A 14,118-nucleotide genomic window follows, 5' to 3' on the forward strand; every position below is an offset into this window, starting at 1 on the left:
CCCCTGTGCCCACCCCGTCACCCCCAGGCCTGCGGACCGCCTTCCCCTCGCCGCCCCCCCCCCCGCGCGCCGCCCCCCCCGCGCGCCGACCTCCCCGCGCGCCGACCCGGATCCTCGGCGCCCATCGGCCCTCCCCGCCCCGTCCTCCCCGCGCGCACGCGCGACCACATTGGGGGCCGGGCCTCGCGCCCCTTCCCTCCTCCCCTGCCCGCTCCGCCGCGTCCTGACCGGTGGGGGGGCGGGGCCGTGCGCCTGCGCGGAGCGGACAGTGTGGCGGGGCCGCAGCCGCGGAGTGGCAGGCAGTTGCCGTGGGGACCGCGGGCCCCTCCCTCCTCCGGTCCTCTGCCTGTGGCGTTCCCCACCAAGGCGCGGCCGACGACCCGGCTTCCCTGCCGCCGGCCCGGCGGAGCTGCAGACGGTGTCCCGCGAGAGGCGGAGCCGCTCCCAAGATGTCGCAGACGGCCATGTCCGAGACCTACGGTACGAGGCGGGGGCGCGGGCCGGGGCGCGGGTTCCCGGGCTTGCGGGCCGGGGTGGGGTGCTGGGGGCCCGGCCTTGCGGGCTGGGGTGGGGTGGGCGCGGGCGGCGGGGCGCGGATCCGAGTGCCGGGGCGCCGGCCGGCCGAGTGTGGCCAGTCTACGTGATCTGCTTCTCCGAGTGTCCTCTTGCTGGTTCTCCGCATTCACGCCGGTAGGGTTTCCCTTTCTTAGTCTGATATCAGTAGTCAGGTTTTGGGAAGCCAGTTGGAGACTCGGCTTATCTGCGATATTGTCCCTAGCAAGGGATGTGAAGGACTTGAGGCGACGCCTGCAGTTGAGTGTGCTCCTCGGCTATTGCACTTTGAGCTTTCCTAGATTGGAAGTCTTCCTTTGCACTGAAATTACAAGGACTTATCGATAGGCAAGTTCATCCATTTCTATTTCCAGAGACTTTTCAGGCTGCGTGATGGCTCTTTATAAACGTGTCTTTTTAAGACCATAAGCATCTCCGAAGCACAGCCCAGTCTGCTTGATCTTTGCTTCCTCTGTAGCACCCACACCTGCAGGCACCCAAGAGAGATTTTTTTTTAAATAAACGAAAGCCTTCCCAATTCATAAACTGTGTTTGTTTTTGTCCTGCGTGGTAAAAATAAACAACATAGTACACTTCTGCTTTGTATCAAGGTTGATGAGGTGTTCACCAGTCTGGAATCACTCTCAGATGTGTGCATTCTCAGATTAAGTCTGATTTGGACTTTACAGTCCCAGGGAGGGGCTCAAGTTCAAAACCATTACTTCTCGTCAAATCAGTCGTGTCTCCTCCGTGTGTCCTGACATGCTGCCCCCTTTCCCATCAACAGATAGGTGTGGACCGGCTTTATGGGCCGGCATGGTTTCCAACACTACAAGGTACCCACCGGCACTGCGCTGCTCTCAGGGAGTTTACGGTCCAGGGGGGGATACAATGTTAATCCAGGTATGATACTAATGAATGTTAAAAACTTAAGGCAGGAGTTCTGAAGGAATGTGGTCTCTGAAGGTATGTTAGAAAGAAACCTGACCCAGACCCAGGCCAGGGAGGCGTTAACCAGTGCGCACATACCCAGGCCCTGAGGGATCCAGGGTCCCTGTTAGAGGAGTGTGGTTGAGGCCCCTTGGCCCCTGGGCATTTGCTTCACCTTCAGCCACTCCTGTGACTGGTACCTGCCCTGTTCTTGGTAACGCTGGGAGCAGGATGGCTGTTCCTAGAAGGCTTAGGAAGTCCGACAGGACGTCCCTGGCTTGTAAGGATCAGTGTCATGGGAGCTTCTGCTGCTACGGCACCTGTCACATCCACGTGGTCTGCCTCTGTCTGTAGAGAACCACAGTCAGATTTCCTAAAGAAAATCCATTTCTCCAGCAAGTTTTGGTTATGCTTTTGCTTTTTCTTTATTTTCACGCGCTCCTTTGCCCACACTTTGTTTTTTCCTCTGACCCGGAGAAAGGAGCACATGGGAGGGGTGGAAAGTCCAAGTAGGAAACCAAGTGGGGTTATGAGTTAGGAGGAATATGGGAAGATAGAGATTTTGTTCTTCAGTTGTGTCATATGAAGCAATAACGTTGGTAAAATCTGGCATCTCCACTTCAGACAGAGCTCATCAAGCATCACGGGTTAACTGATCAGATTCTGTTCATCAGGCTTTGACCTTTAGTGTTCTTATTTCATGGTACCTGCCAAATATGTTTTTTATTTTTATTTTATTTTTTATTTTTTTGCGGTACGCGGGCCTCTCACTGTTGTGGCCTCTCCCATTGCAGAGCACAGGCTCCAGACCCGCAGGCTCAGCGGCCATGGCTCACGGGGCCCAGCCGCTCCGTGGCATTTGGGATCTTCGCGGACCGGGGCACGAACCCGTGTCCCCTGCATCGGCAGGCAGACTCTCAACCACTGCGCCACCGGGGAAGCCCTGTTTTTTACTTTTAACTAACTGAATTTAATCCTTCCCTCTAGTAGAAGAAACTCATAGAAATTAGTTTTAGGAAGAGCAAATGTGGCACTTGAAAGTGCCAACCCAAAATAAAAGTCACCCAAAACCAAGTCCTAAGCTATCACCTTCACTTATCATTGGTAGATTGGCACAGCATTGGTTCCCAAAAGGAAAACAGTCAGGTTCCCTGCTTCTGGACGTTTGCCTGTTAGGTAGCTGGTAAAGGAATGTTTTGCCTAATCTTTAAATTCCTTTGTACTCTGTGCTCATTTTCTCCCTTCTGGAAAAGGAGTCTCTCTAGCTTGACAGGTATACGATGAAACATAAAGAACCACTGCTGACCAGTGTACTGCTAATGAGCTCTGTCTACTTGCCTTTTCGCTTATTAAGGCAGTATTTCACCTGCCAGGGACTGAATAGTGTTCAGTATTTTGCTGCTCTGAAAGCACCAACCACATGAATAACATATGTTATGTAATACTTTACTTAATATTGTAATACAACATTGAAATCTCGAACACATAGGTTTCTGATTGAAACCTTCCCTCTGAATATCCCTAAACCGAAACAGTGTTTCCCAGACATTGTTAGATCCACAGCATTCTTAATGCTCTGGCCACTAAGTGTGGCTTGGGGCTTCCCAAGGAGCTCCAGACTGGCTGATCAGAAATTGCCTTTAATTTCTGATACCAAGATCTGTGAGACAAAACGAACGAACTGAATAGGTAGTATCAAGCAGTGATGTTCAGAAAGGAGCTGAGAAGCGTAAGTGGTGTAGAACAGCGGTCCCCGACCTTTTTGGCACCAGGGACCGGTTTTGTGGAAGACAGTTGTTCCATGGACAAGGGGGCGGGGAGGGTTCAGGCGGTAATGCCAGTGACGGGGAGCGCCGGGGAGCGCCGGGGAGCTGCGGATGAAACTTTGTTTGCTCGCCACCGCTCACTTCCTGCTGTGCCGCCCAGTTCCCAACAGGCCACGGACAGTAATGGTCCGCAGCCCTGGGGTTGGGGACCCCTGGTGTAGAAGATGCTAGAAATTAAAAAAAAAAAAAAGTAAGGGCCGAGGCAGTTTGAGAGTGAGGAAAAGTCTAAGCCAAATCTCTGTACACACTGGACTTTATGCGTTCTACAGTGACAACAATTTATGAAGCCAGGACACAAATTGTTGGTCATATACTAGTTTTATTAGTGATACAGTATATACTCAATATTTTTATTTTGTGCTTTATTTTGAAAGTATTACAACACTTGACATGTAACTTTGAGAATTATCAGGACATGTTCTTTTTAGAATGTTATCACTATAGGCTGCTGTGGGTTGAATTGTGTCCCCTAAAAGGTATGTTCAAGTTCAGGTCCTAAGCCCAGGCAACCTGTGGATGTGACCTTATTTGGAAATAGGGTCTTTACTGATGTAATCAGGTTCAGATGAGGTCATGTTGGATTAGGGTGAGCTCTCATTCAATGACTGGCATCCTTATAGGTTGAGAGGAATTTGATATAGACACATGGAGGGAAAATGTGATGTAAAGACAGGCTGAAGTCGAAGTGATGTGACTTCAAGCCCAGGACCACCAAGGATGGCCGGCAGCCACCAGAAGCTAGGAAGAGGCAAGGACATCTGAGGATGTCCTTCCCTGGCATCCTCAGAGAGAGCCTGGCCCTGCCAGCACCTTGACTTTGGACTTCTAACCTAGAACTATGATACTACAAAATAAGCCATCCAGTTTGTGGCATTTTGTTATAGCAGCCATAGTAGGAAACTAATACATAGGCGTTGGTAGTCAAACTATGATTCAGGAAGAAATTCAGGCTTGATAAAGCAAAGTGGAGTGAGGAGAACATTCTAGGCAAAGGAAATAACGTCTTCAGAGTCATCTGGTTCCAATGAAGTGTGAAAAACTTGCTGTTAGGGAAATCACCTAAATTGCCATTACTGTGTTCTGTTAGACAGGGCATGTAAAAAATGTCAACAAAGGAAGCATGTAACATCAGAATAAAGAACATTTCTCTAAATTGAATACATTTATCGTTTTAAATGTTTGTATTTTTCTTTTTCTCACCATTGAAAATTGGTGAACAAGAGCCAAAGTTTGGGGAACACTACAACCACCGTGGTTCTCAACTGCATGTGCCCCGAGCCCCCTGGTGTGTTAAGATGCAGATTCTGGTTTTGCATATTCACTTCTGCACCTGCCCAGCTCCCAGGCTGTGCATGCACTGTTGGTCCAAGGACCACAACTGCATATCAGGACACTATTCTGTACAATGCCTCCAGGCCCTAGAACTTTGAAAACATTGTTCTTTGGAAAATCAGAAGTTTATGAGAATTTTTCATGGTCATTTGAACTATAAAGCATTCCAATCCTTGCCTGTCATTTGCCTTTCTCTGAAGTCTCCTAAATATTTCTAGCCACATCAGTCCCTCAAGCTAAATATCTTGTTTTCAACTCCCTACCTACCTATTGCATGTGGATGGCCTAGAGGTAGCCTACCCCATGTCCCAAACCCAACTAATTACCCGTTGCTATTCCCCAGGTACCCATTTGCCTAAGAGATGATCTTTGCTCTGAATATTTTTTTGGAATGAGAAGAAAGCTGAAGTTTCTTTGATTTTTTTTTCTCCTAAACCATCCATTAGAGATTGCTCAGACTGATGTAATAGATTTTTCCCCCCATTTCTAACAAATCCATTAGAATACTCGCCAGTGGAAATAGCTTGAGGGAAAACCTGTGATTCCTCTGTGTCCTGTCTGTAACTCTTGTCTTTGGACGTCACAGCTTTCTCTGCCAGTCTCATCTTGGTAATGGACTGAGTTCCATGTGTTTAAAGAAGACTTTTGCTTCTCTGTAGCTGTGAATATGAATCAAAAGCTAAAATGATGAGCAGGATACTATCGTCTAAAGGCGGATCAAGCAAGGCAGATGTAAAGGATAGGGTACTACAGCACAACACATAAGTCAAACGAACACTGTCTGTCTACAAATTGTCTTCCTTTGTAATCCCCACTAAGCTTTCTAAACAAAAATAAGTTTACATTGAGAGAGATTTGGCCAATAACTAAATCCCTGATGATGACGGTTGTGATACCTGGGAATCATGCTTGATTGCTCTGCCACAGCTAGATGCAACCCTACACTACACTACAGAACAGTAATTGCTTATATGACAACACGTAGTGACCTTGGCCTTCTGATTCTTCCTATTTCTCTTATATGCTGTGTTTTGGGCAGTTAAGAAGTCGTAAAAAGCAGCTCATATTTAGAAATGGGGGGGAGGGACACCATTCATAAACTGCTGATACTTTATGAATGAGACGATGTATTTTAGAGGGAGGTTTATCATTTTTCAAATGTGAAGTTTTAATCTTCCAGAAGAGACTGCGGACTTAAAAACACAGCATCTTTCCCTCCTTGGTTGTAATTTAAAATATTGTTACGTGCCACGTGCTCGCTTCGTTACAGAAGTTTCTCTGGTTCACTTGCTTACACGGGTTATGATAGGAGTCCTCATAAAATAAACACCCAGCTTTGCTGCCTGTGGGGACTGGCGGATGGATTTTGCAATTCAGTCAACTCTTGATGGTGGCAAAGCACATCTCTTTCAAGACTAGACCGTAAGCTCTTTGAAAGCAGGGGACTGCTTGCATGACTTTCTGTCCCCCATGCTGTGACCAGCCCCTGGACAGCCGTCAGGGAATGTTGAATGAACCTTCACTTTGATTCCACTGGGGAGGTGGTATATTTTCCTCTCAGTTACAGGATGTGAAACAAAATGTCAGGATGAATAGAAAAGCTGACTGGAAGATGTAGTTTAACTCTTTTCTTTATGGTAGAAGTCTACCAGTTTTTTACATTGTATGTAATATAAATGAAATTCTAATTAAAACCTCTCCAAAGAGGTCACACAGGCATCCTTTTTGAGAATGGACTTCCCTTGGGAAGTCACATCTGAAATCAGCTCCCAGCGGTTGGAGCTGAGGGCTGCAGAGGCACCATTGCTTTGTTTCCAGGGCAGTAGCCCTTGACCGCTGCCCATTTGAACGTAACTGCACCTGCAGAGAGAACATGATGGTCGTATGGCAGCTGGCTGGCCTGCAGGTGCAAGAGCCCAGAGGCAGGCCTCAGTGTGTCCATCAGGCACTTCAGGGAGGCTGGCACCCTGCCCTGGGGCCTGGGGTACCCAGGCAGACTTCTTCCCACCCTGGGGACAGACACCAGGTGACCGGAATCTGTGTTCACCAAACATTCAAATGCCCGGCAGTTGGTCGTTATTAAATACATTCGTTGAATGCACTCCCCTGGTTCTAAATCCATGTTTACTTAACCACCTTCTGATTATAAATTGACTCTACATGATCAAAAATAAAATTTTTTAGAAATTATGCTTAAAAGAAAACTTGTGTTCAATAGATAATGGATTGTTAGCTCTTTTGGTCATTTTCTCAGGTGGAAGGTTTCCAGCTGCAAGTGGCATAGGTAATATGAAAGTGTTTTTTTTTTCATTTTAGAGCACTTTATTCAGGTATTGGTCTGTCGGAATTCATTCTAGTGCACTCTTCTTGTTGAGTTTGAACATGTATTTTTGAAAATGGCTATAGATGAGGTTTCAGGGCTGGTTGATTCAGAAGCTCAGCCATGTCAGCAAGGACCTAAATTTTTAACATCTCTCTCCTCTGGCTGTACTATCCTCATCCCCTGAGCCAGAAAACGGCTACTGTTTGTAATCTGGGTACCCTTCCTTGTTTACATCCATAGAAAAGAGGAGTACTTTCCCATGTTTATGAAATAAAGTCATCCCCATCTGATTGGACCAAGTTAGGTCAAGTGCCTGCCCTGGACCAGTTACAGGCAGGGTAATGCCTTGCTCTCTTTAGCTGAAACCTGTGTTTCTAATCTAGTCTCAGGAAGGGAGAAGGGGCCTGGGAATCGGTTTATAAAAACAGTGCCTGTCCTCGAGTTCTGGGGTCCTGTTTCCCGAGGTTACTGTGACTCCTTGAGGGAAGGCTGTTAGGCAGACAACATCTACCGCAGCAGTGCCTCCTAGTCTCCAAAAAATGTCAGCTGTGGTTCAGTTTGAACTTGTTTCTTCCAGTTAGTGATTTTCCTGAAGTAGAGGACAGACTTAGATGTCCCTTCTCCAATGGGGAGGACGCAGCAGAGTTGTGGAAAGAGCACGGACCTCCACCGTGGGTGAGCACAGATGGGAAAACCTGATCTTCTTAGGAAGAGCGAAATTTTTCTTGTTATTTTGCAGACACAATATACTTGCCTTTGACCTTAGTTCTCATTGTCTCTGTGAAGCTGATAAAAATATTTGGTGTTTTGAAGACTAACATTTACCTTCAGAACCACTTTACCTTTAACCATTTACCTTCAGAACCACTCATACTTTGCGGGGGGGGGGGACGGGGAATGGAAGTCAGTTATTTGGTGGCCATTGCTGTTTCCCCGCTTTTCATAAATTAACACCTTGAGTAATTTTGTCATAAACTTGTACGTAATTTTGAAATCCTTCTCCTCCATTTTGTCTCCGATCACTGATGACCCCCTGGATCTCATTGCTCTAGTGCATGTGCTAGACACACACTGGATGTTTGATAACGAGTCAGAATCGATCTCTAACTCAGGACACAATTGGGAGGTGGGTGCTGAAGCCTGTACCTTCTCAACTAATGCCGGAGACCTTTCCCGTTCATATGGGGTGCTTTCATTGCTGTGTAACCTCTAAAATTGCAGATACTATTATGGTACTCGAGGCTTTCTCCAAAGTTGTAGTTCAGAAAGACACGTTTTCTGTATGAATCCTCAAATACAAAAGTTACTGTTCAACTTTTCTCTTTTCATTACCCCAGTTGGAGTGTTCTCTGAAACATTTTGACAAACAGCTTGCCCTTATTTCTTCATATAATTTTATCCTCTCGTATACTTCAATCAGATTTAACATTCTACTCTTTAAAGTATTCAAACTTATTTCCTGGTTAAGGATAATTGTTTTTTTATTAGGTCTCTTCATTTCTGTCTGCTTCACTGGACGCCAACTTCCTTTTCTGGGCAGTTTCTACTTTAGGAGAAGAATTCCTTTTCTTTTTTCCTTTTCTTTTTCATATTATTACATCAAATAGGTATCACCTAAGAACTTGCGGTTTTGATGCTGGGTCGCTGGCCAGGCTCACTCACCTGCGAAGGAACCTCAGGCCCCCAGTGGGTCTGACCCACACGAGCGTGTCCGCACAGTCTCAGAGCCTGTCCGTGACCTTGAGCAGCCCCTGGGGTCTGTGCTGAGAATGTTAAACCCACCGTGTGGCAGCTCCTCTCTGCCGTCATTTAACTCAGGCTCAGGCAAAGCCCCAGTGCCGCTGCCGCCAGCCAGGCTGCTCGCCGCCTGTCGCGCCGCCATCCATAGGTCACTCTCTCCTGCCACCCAGACCGGCCGCCTCGCCTAAGCCAATGCTCCACCAAGGGTTTTGCTGCTTGACTCCCGCTGCCCAGTGAACCAGAACTGTTTTTTTTGGAAGCACTTCATGTCATCTGATGTTCTGTGCGGCACTTTGTCCTCCTTGTTGCTGTTCCCTGGTGTCCTCGGGGCTGTTCCTTACCCCCCAAGGTCCCCTGGTCTGGGGTCCCGCTCTCTACTACAGCCCCTCGTCCACCCTGGGCGACGGCGGGGTCCCCGCTTGGATTCTCAGTTCCTCGATGTCGTTGCCTGTCCCCTTCTCCGCCTTCTCTTCTGCCCCCACTTTGAGGCCCTCATGTCCCCGGCTGCTCTCTGGACGTTGTCACATGCCCCGTCCCGGTCACCCTCCCCCGCCCTCCCCCTTAGGAGCTGCGGGCTCCCAGCCCCTTCTTTTGGGGCGATGAGCACCCACGTGCGCCCACGCCTTTCCTTCGCCTCTTCCTCAGCTGCGCGCGCGCGCTGTGACCCGGCCCTGGTTCCCCACCATCTGCCCTGCCCGCTGCCCTGCGGGCAAAGCTCTTCTCCGATTGAGACCTCTGTAGACGGATGGCCTGTGCATCCGGCTGGGTGCTCGGGGTGCCTGGCCACCCTTCCCTCTCTCCTGGCTGGCTCGCTTTTCCTCTGCATCTGCTGTTTTAAACTTTCGTTGATCTCAAGCCCTCAGCTCACCTCCACCAGGTGACAGGAAGAGGAAGGTGCCGTGCCGAGGAGACTCCCTGCCCTGCCGCCCCTTCTCCGCCTGTCTTCACCTCCACACCTCACCTTAGCCCTGGTCCTGCTGACTCAAGAAAGGAGGTCTCTGTCGCGGCGGACACTAAGCCCTGCCTCCTGCCTCACACCTCATCTCTCAAGGCTTAGGGACGTGTGTCACCAGTCATCCCTTTTCCGCTGGTCACTTCCCACCTGCTGGCATCCACACTGCACTTTCCCCTCACTGACCTGGCCCTTCTTTCCATCCCAGCCAAGCTCTGGTCAGAGCTGCCAGCGCTTTTTATCTGCAGCCTCTCGCATCCCCCGCCCTTCAGCAGCCCACCCTTGGCCCCAGCTCCAGTGGCCTGGCTTACCTCGGGGTGCTGGGGGTTACCTTACCGAGCTTCCGTTCACAGCACTTAGAGGAGCCACCTGCCCAGATCTCCTCCATGGTCGTCGGCATTTGAAGTGTGATCTCTGAATCTGCACCCACAACATGGATACGTCCTCAGAACCTTCAGGCTTTCTTACCTCAGTTGTTGGTATCACTGACCAGCTGGTCCCTAAGCCGGAAACCCAGGACCCCTTCTCAGATGACCGACTCACTGTCCCAGCGCCTTTTCTGCCAGGAAGTGGAATACACGGAAAGAATCCCGCAGTCAAGGCTGTCATCCACCTTTGCTTCCTTTCTGACCTCTGGAAACCTTAAAAGCAGAACCAGTACTTGGAGAAACAAGGAAGGCAGAGGCCATCTGGTCTACTCAGCGTGACTTGATTTTCTTGAGGCTGAAGGTCAGTGGTGGAGCGGATGTGCGGGGCTCTTAGTGCCCCTTTCTGGCCCAGTGCCCGGCTCCCCATCACTCGTTACTGTCCCTGTAGCCACAGTCATACTGTAGCATGTGCTGCCGATCTGCTGTGGTCCGGGAAATTGGAGGTTGCTTGAAATGAGTGTAAAAACAAGTCAGTAGGGCTTCCCTGGTGGTGCAGTGGTTGAGAGTCCGCCTGCCGATGCAGGGGACACGGGTTCGTGCCCCGGTCCGGGAAGATCCCACATGCCGCGGAGCGGCTGGGCCCGGTGAGCCATGGCCGCTGAGCCTGCGCGTCCGGAGCCTGTGCTCCGCAACGGGAGAGGCCATGACAGTGAGAGGCCCGCGTACCGCAAAAAAAAAAAAAAAAAAGTCAGTAGGTTCCAAATGAGGTTTCCCCCATGGAGTTAATCCTTTGGCTTTGTGTTAGCTGCTTCAGCGGAGGCCATTTTTTCCTGATCCAATTTTGTCCGTGTTCCTCAATGACTGACTTTTGCCCAAGACTGGTTTCTAATTATTCAATACCTTTCCTGTTACCTCATTTAACATTTCTCATGCAAAATTAACAATACATTAGTAGCGTATATCCCTTTTAGGTTTTCTATTTTGGGATATGCTCTTTCCCCCACCCTCAAGCTTAGCTCATTCTGAGGAAACCCTCATAATGATCATAAGTCGGATGCAAAAAATTTCTTTGTGATTTTGAGCAAAGTGACATCGACTGTAGTAGAACAACATCAAATCCAACTGAAGTAGACATAATTATTTAGCTCACAATTAGTTATCATATACAACCTAACAATGTGCCCTACACATCCATCCATAAATTACTCTGTAACATGCCTAGTTACCTGCTCCTGGTAAGCCTTTTTTGTAGCTGTTAAGCACTGTACACTTGTCATATAAAACATACATGATATGCAATGTGTATGTCATCCAACTTCCAGCAAGGAAAGAGGGGGGAAAAAAAAACAACCGCAGATCATAAAAACAAAAGAAATCAGTAAAGCCAGCGAGCGCACTTTCTACCAAACCCATGGATATGGGCCTCGTGAGTGAAAGCCTCACTGCTGTGAAAAACCAGCCAACCTCACGCCCCAAGGAGAGAGTGCCAGGTTTTGTAGATGATGCCACTCAGCTCCGAGGAAGCCTGTGAAATCCAGAGCCCCTCGTCAACAGGAGGAGTTTAACGGAAACTCTTCGTAAGTTGGATCCTTGTCACCTACAGGGAATAAGTCATTGCCGGTTGTGGTGCTTGGTCGTGTTTGTGTCAACCAAACACATGTATCTCCAGACGGAAAATAACAGGACACACAGCCTCGCATCTCACCTGCCGGTCCCTCCCTCTGGGTACCACGTCCTCCTTGAAGCACACCCTTCAGTGGTCCTTTCAGTGTGGGATCTGCAGAGTCAACTTACAGAATCACTGTCTGATAATACCACCTATTCTTTCATTTTTTTATAGAACTTTTTATTTTGAGATCATGATAGATTCATAGGTTTAAGAAAAAATAGAGATCTCACGGACCCTTTCCCCTGTTGCCCGCAGTGGGAATGTTGCAAAACGGTCGTAAGATAACCAGGATTTTGATGTTGCCATGGCTACCGATACAGATCACTTCTATCAGCACAGAGATCTCTCCTGCACCCTTTAAAGGCACATACTCTTCCTCCCTGCCCCCACCCCCACCCCTAGGCCCTGGCAACCGCTCATCTGTTCATCTGTTTCAGGAGTGTTCTGTAAGTGGACTCATGCAGTGTGTAATCTTCTGGGATTGACTTCTTCACACAGCATAATCCTCTGGCGGTCCATCCAGCTTATCGCATGTGTGAACGGTTCACTCCTCTTTATTGCTGAGTACTGTTCCTTGGTCTGAATGTACTAATTTGTTTAACCAGTCACCTGTTGAAGAACATCTGGGTTCTTTCCAGTTTTTAGCGATTACAAATAAAGCTGCTACAAACATTCATGTACAGGGTTTTATGTGAACATAAGTCTTCATTTTTCTGGGATAAATGCCTGGAAGTGCAGTTGCTGAGTCATCTGGTGGTTGCTTGTTTAGTTTTGTTGAGAAACTGTCAAGCTATTTTCCAGTTCACTGTACCATTTTATATTTCTACCAGCAACGTATGAGTGATCTAGTTTCTGCACATCCTGGCCAGCATTTGGTGTTGTCACTACTTTTTATTTTAGCCTTTCTGTTAATGTGTAGTGATACCTTATTATGGTTTTATTTACATTTTTCTAATTACTGGCTAATGACCTTAAACATATTTTCATGTGTTTGTTTGCCATTTGTATCTCCTTTTCAGTGAAATGCCTCTTCATGTCTTATGCCCATTTTCTAACTGGGTTGTTTGATTTTTTAATTAATTAATTAATTATTGAATTACAGTTGATTTACAATATTGTATTAGTTTCAGGTGTATAGAAAAGCGATTCATTTATATATTTTTTCAGATTCTTTTCCATTATATGTTATTACAAGATATTGAATATATTTCCCTGTGCTATAGAGTAAATCCTTGTGGCTTATCTATTTTACGTATAGTAGTTTGTATCTGTTAAGCCCCACCTCCTAATTTATCCCTCTCCCTCCCTCTTTCCCCTTTGATAACCATAAGTTTATTTCCTATGTCTGTGAGCCTGTTTCTCTCTTGTATATAGATTCATTTGTACTATTCTTTAGGTTCCACATACAAGTGATATCACAATAATATTTGTCTGACTTCACTAAGTGTAATATTCTCTATGCTGCTGCAAATGGCAATATTTCATTCTTTTTTATGGCTGAGGAATGTTCTATTGTACATATATACCACATCTTCTTAATCCAGTTGTCTGTTGATGGGCACTTGGGTGGCTTCCATATCATGGCTATTGTACATAATGCTTCCATGAACATTGGGGTGCATGTATCTTTTCAAATTAGAGTTTGTCTTTTCTGGATATCTACCCAGGAGTGGGATTGCTGGATCATATGGTAGCCCTATTTTTAGTTTTTGAGGAACCCCCATACTTTTTTCCATAGTGGTTGCACAGATTTACATTCCCGTCGACAGTGTAGGAGGGTTCCATTTTCTCCACACCCTCTCCAGCATTTGTTATTTGTAGACTTTTTTTTTAACATCTTTATTGGAGTATAATTGCTTTACAATAGTGTATTAGTTTCTGCTTTATAACAAAGTAAATCAGTTATACATATACATATGTCCCCATATCTCTTCCCTCTTGCATCTCCCTCCCTCCCACTTTCCCTATCCCACCCCTCTAGGTGGTCACAAAGCATTGAGCTGATCTCCCTGTGCTTTGCGGCTGCTTCCCACTAGCTATCTATTTTACGTTTGGTAGTGTATATATATCCATGCCACTCTCTCACTTCATCCCAGCTTACCCTTCCCCCTCCCCATATCCTCAAGTCCATTCCCTGGTAGGGCTGCATCTTTATTCCCGTCTTACCCCTAGGTTCTTCTGATCATTTTTTTCTTTTTTTTTTTAGATTACATATATATGTGTTAGCATACGGTATTTGTTTTTCTCTTTCTGACTTACCTCACTCTGTATGACAGTCTCTAGGTCCATCCACCTCATTACAAATAGCTCAGTTTCATTCCTTTTTATGGCTGAGTAATATTCCATTGTATATATGTGCCACATCTTCTTTATCCATTCATCTGTTGATGGACACTTTGGTTGCTTCCATGTCCTGGCTATTGTAA

General features: G+C 47.1%; 1 protein-coding gene across 3 annotated transcripts in view; it reads left to right on the plus strand.

Annotated features, from left to right (window-relative positions):
- The first annotated feature begins 268 nt into the window (after positions 1–268).
- The window catches only part of RAB4A (RAB4A, member RAS oncogene family), a 96,527-nt gene continuing 82,677 nt past the window's right edge, over positions 269–14,118 (plus strand). For all 3 annotated transcript variants that reach the window (XM_060126341.1, XM_060126343.1, XM_060126342.1), the window contains exon 1: positions 269–480. In XM_060126341.1, coding sequence (XP_059982324.1) covers positions 450–480 — 31 coding nt within the window. In that variant the 5' untranslated portion in view covers positions 269–449. The remainder of the gene's footprint in view (positions 481–14,118) is intronic.

The sequence above is a fragment of the Lagenorhynchus albirostris genome, chromosome 16 (genome assembly GCF_949774975.1).
Source record: "Lagenorhynchus albirostris chromosome 16, mLagAlb1.1, whole genome shotgun sequence".
NCBI lineage: Eukaryota > Metazoa > Chordata > Mammalia > Artiodactyla > Delphinidae > Lagenorhynchus > Lagenorhynchus albirostris.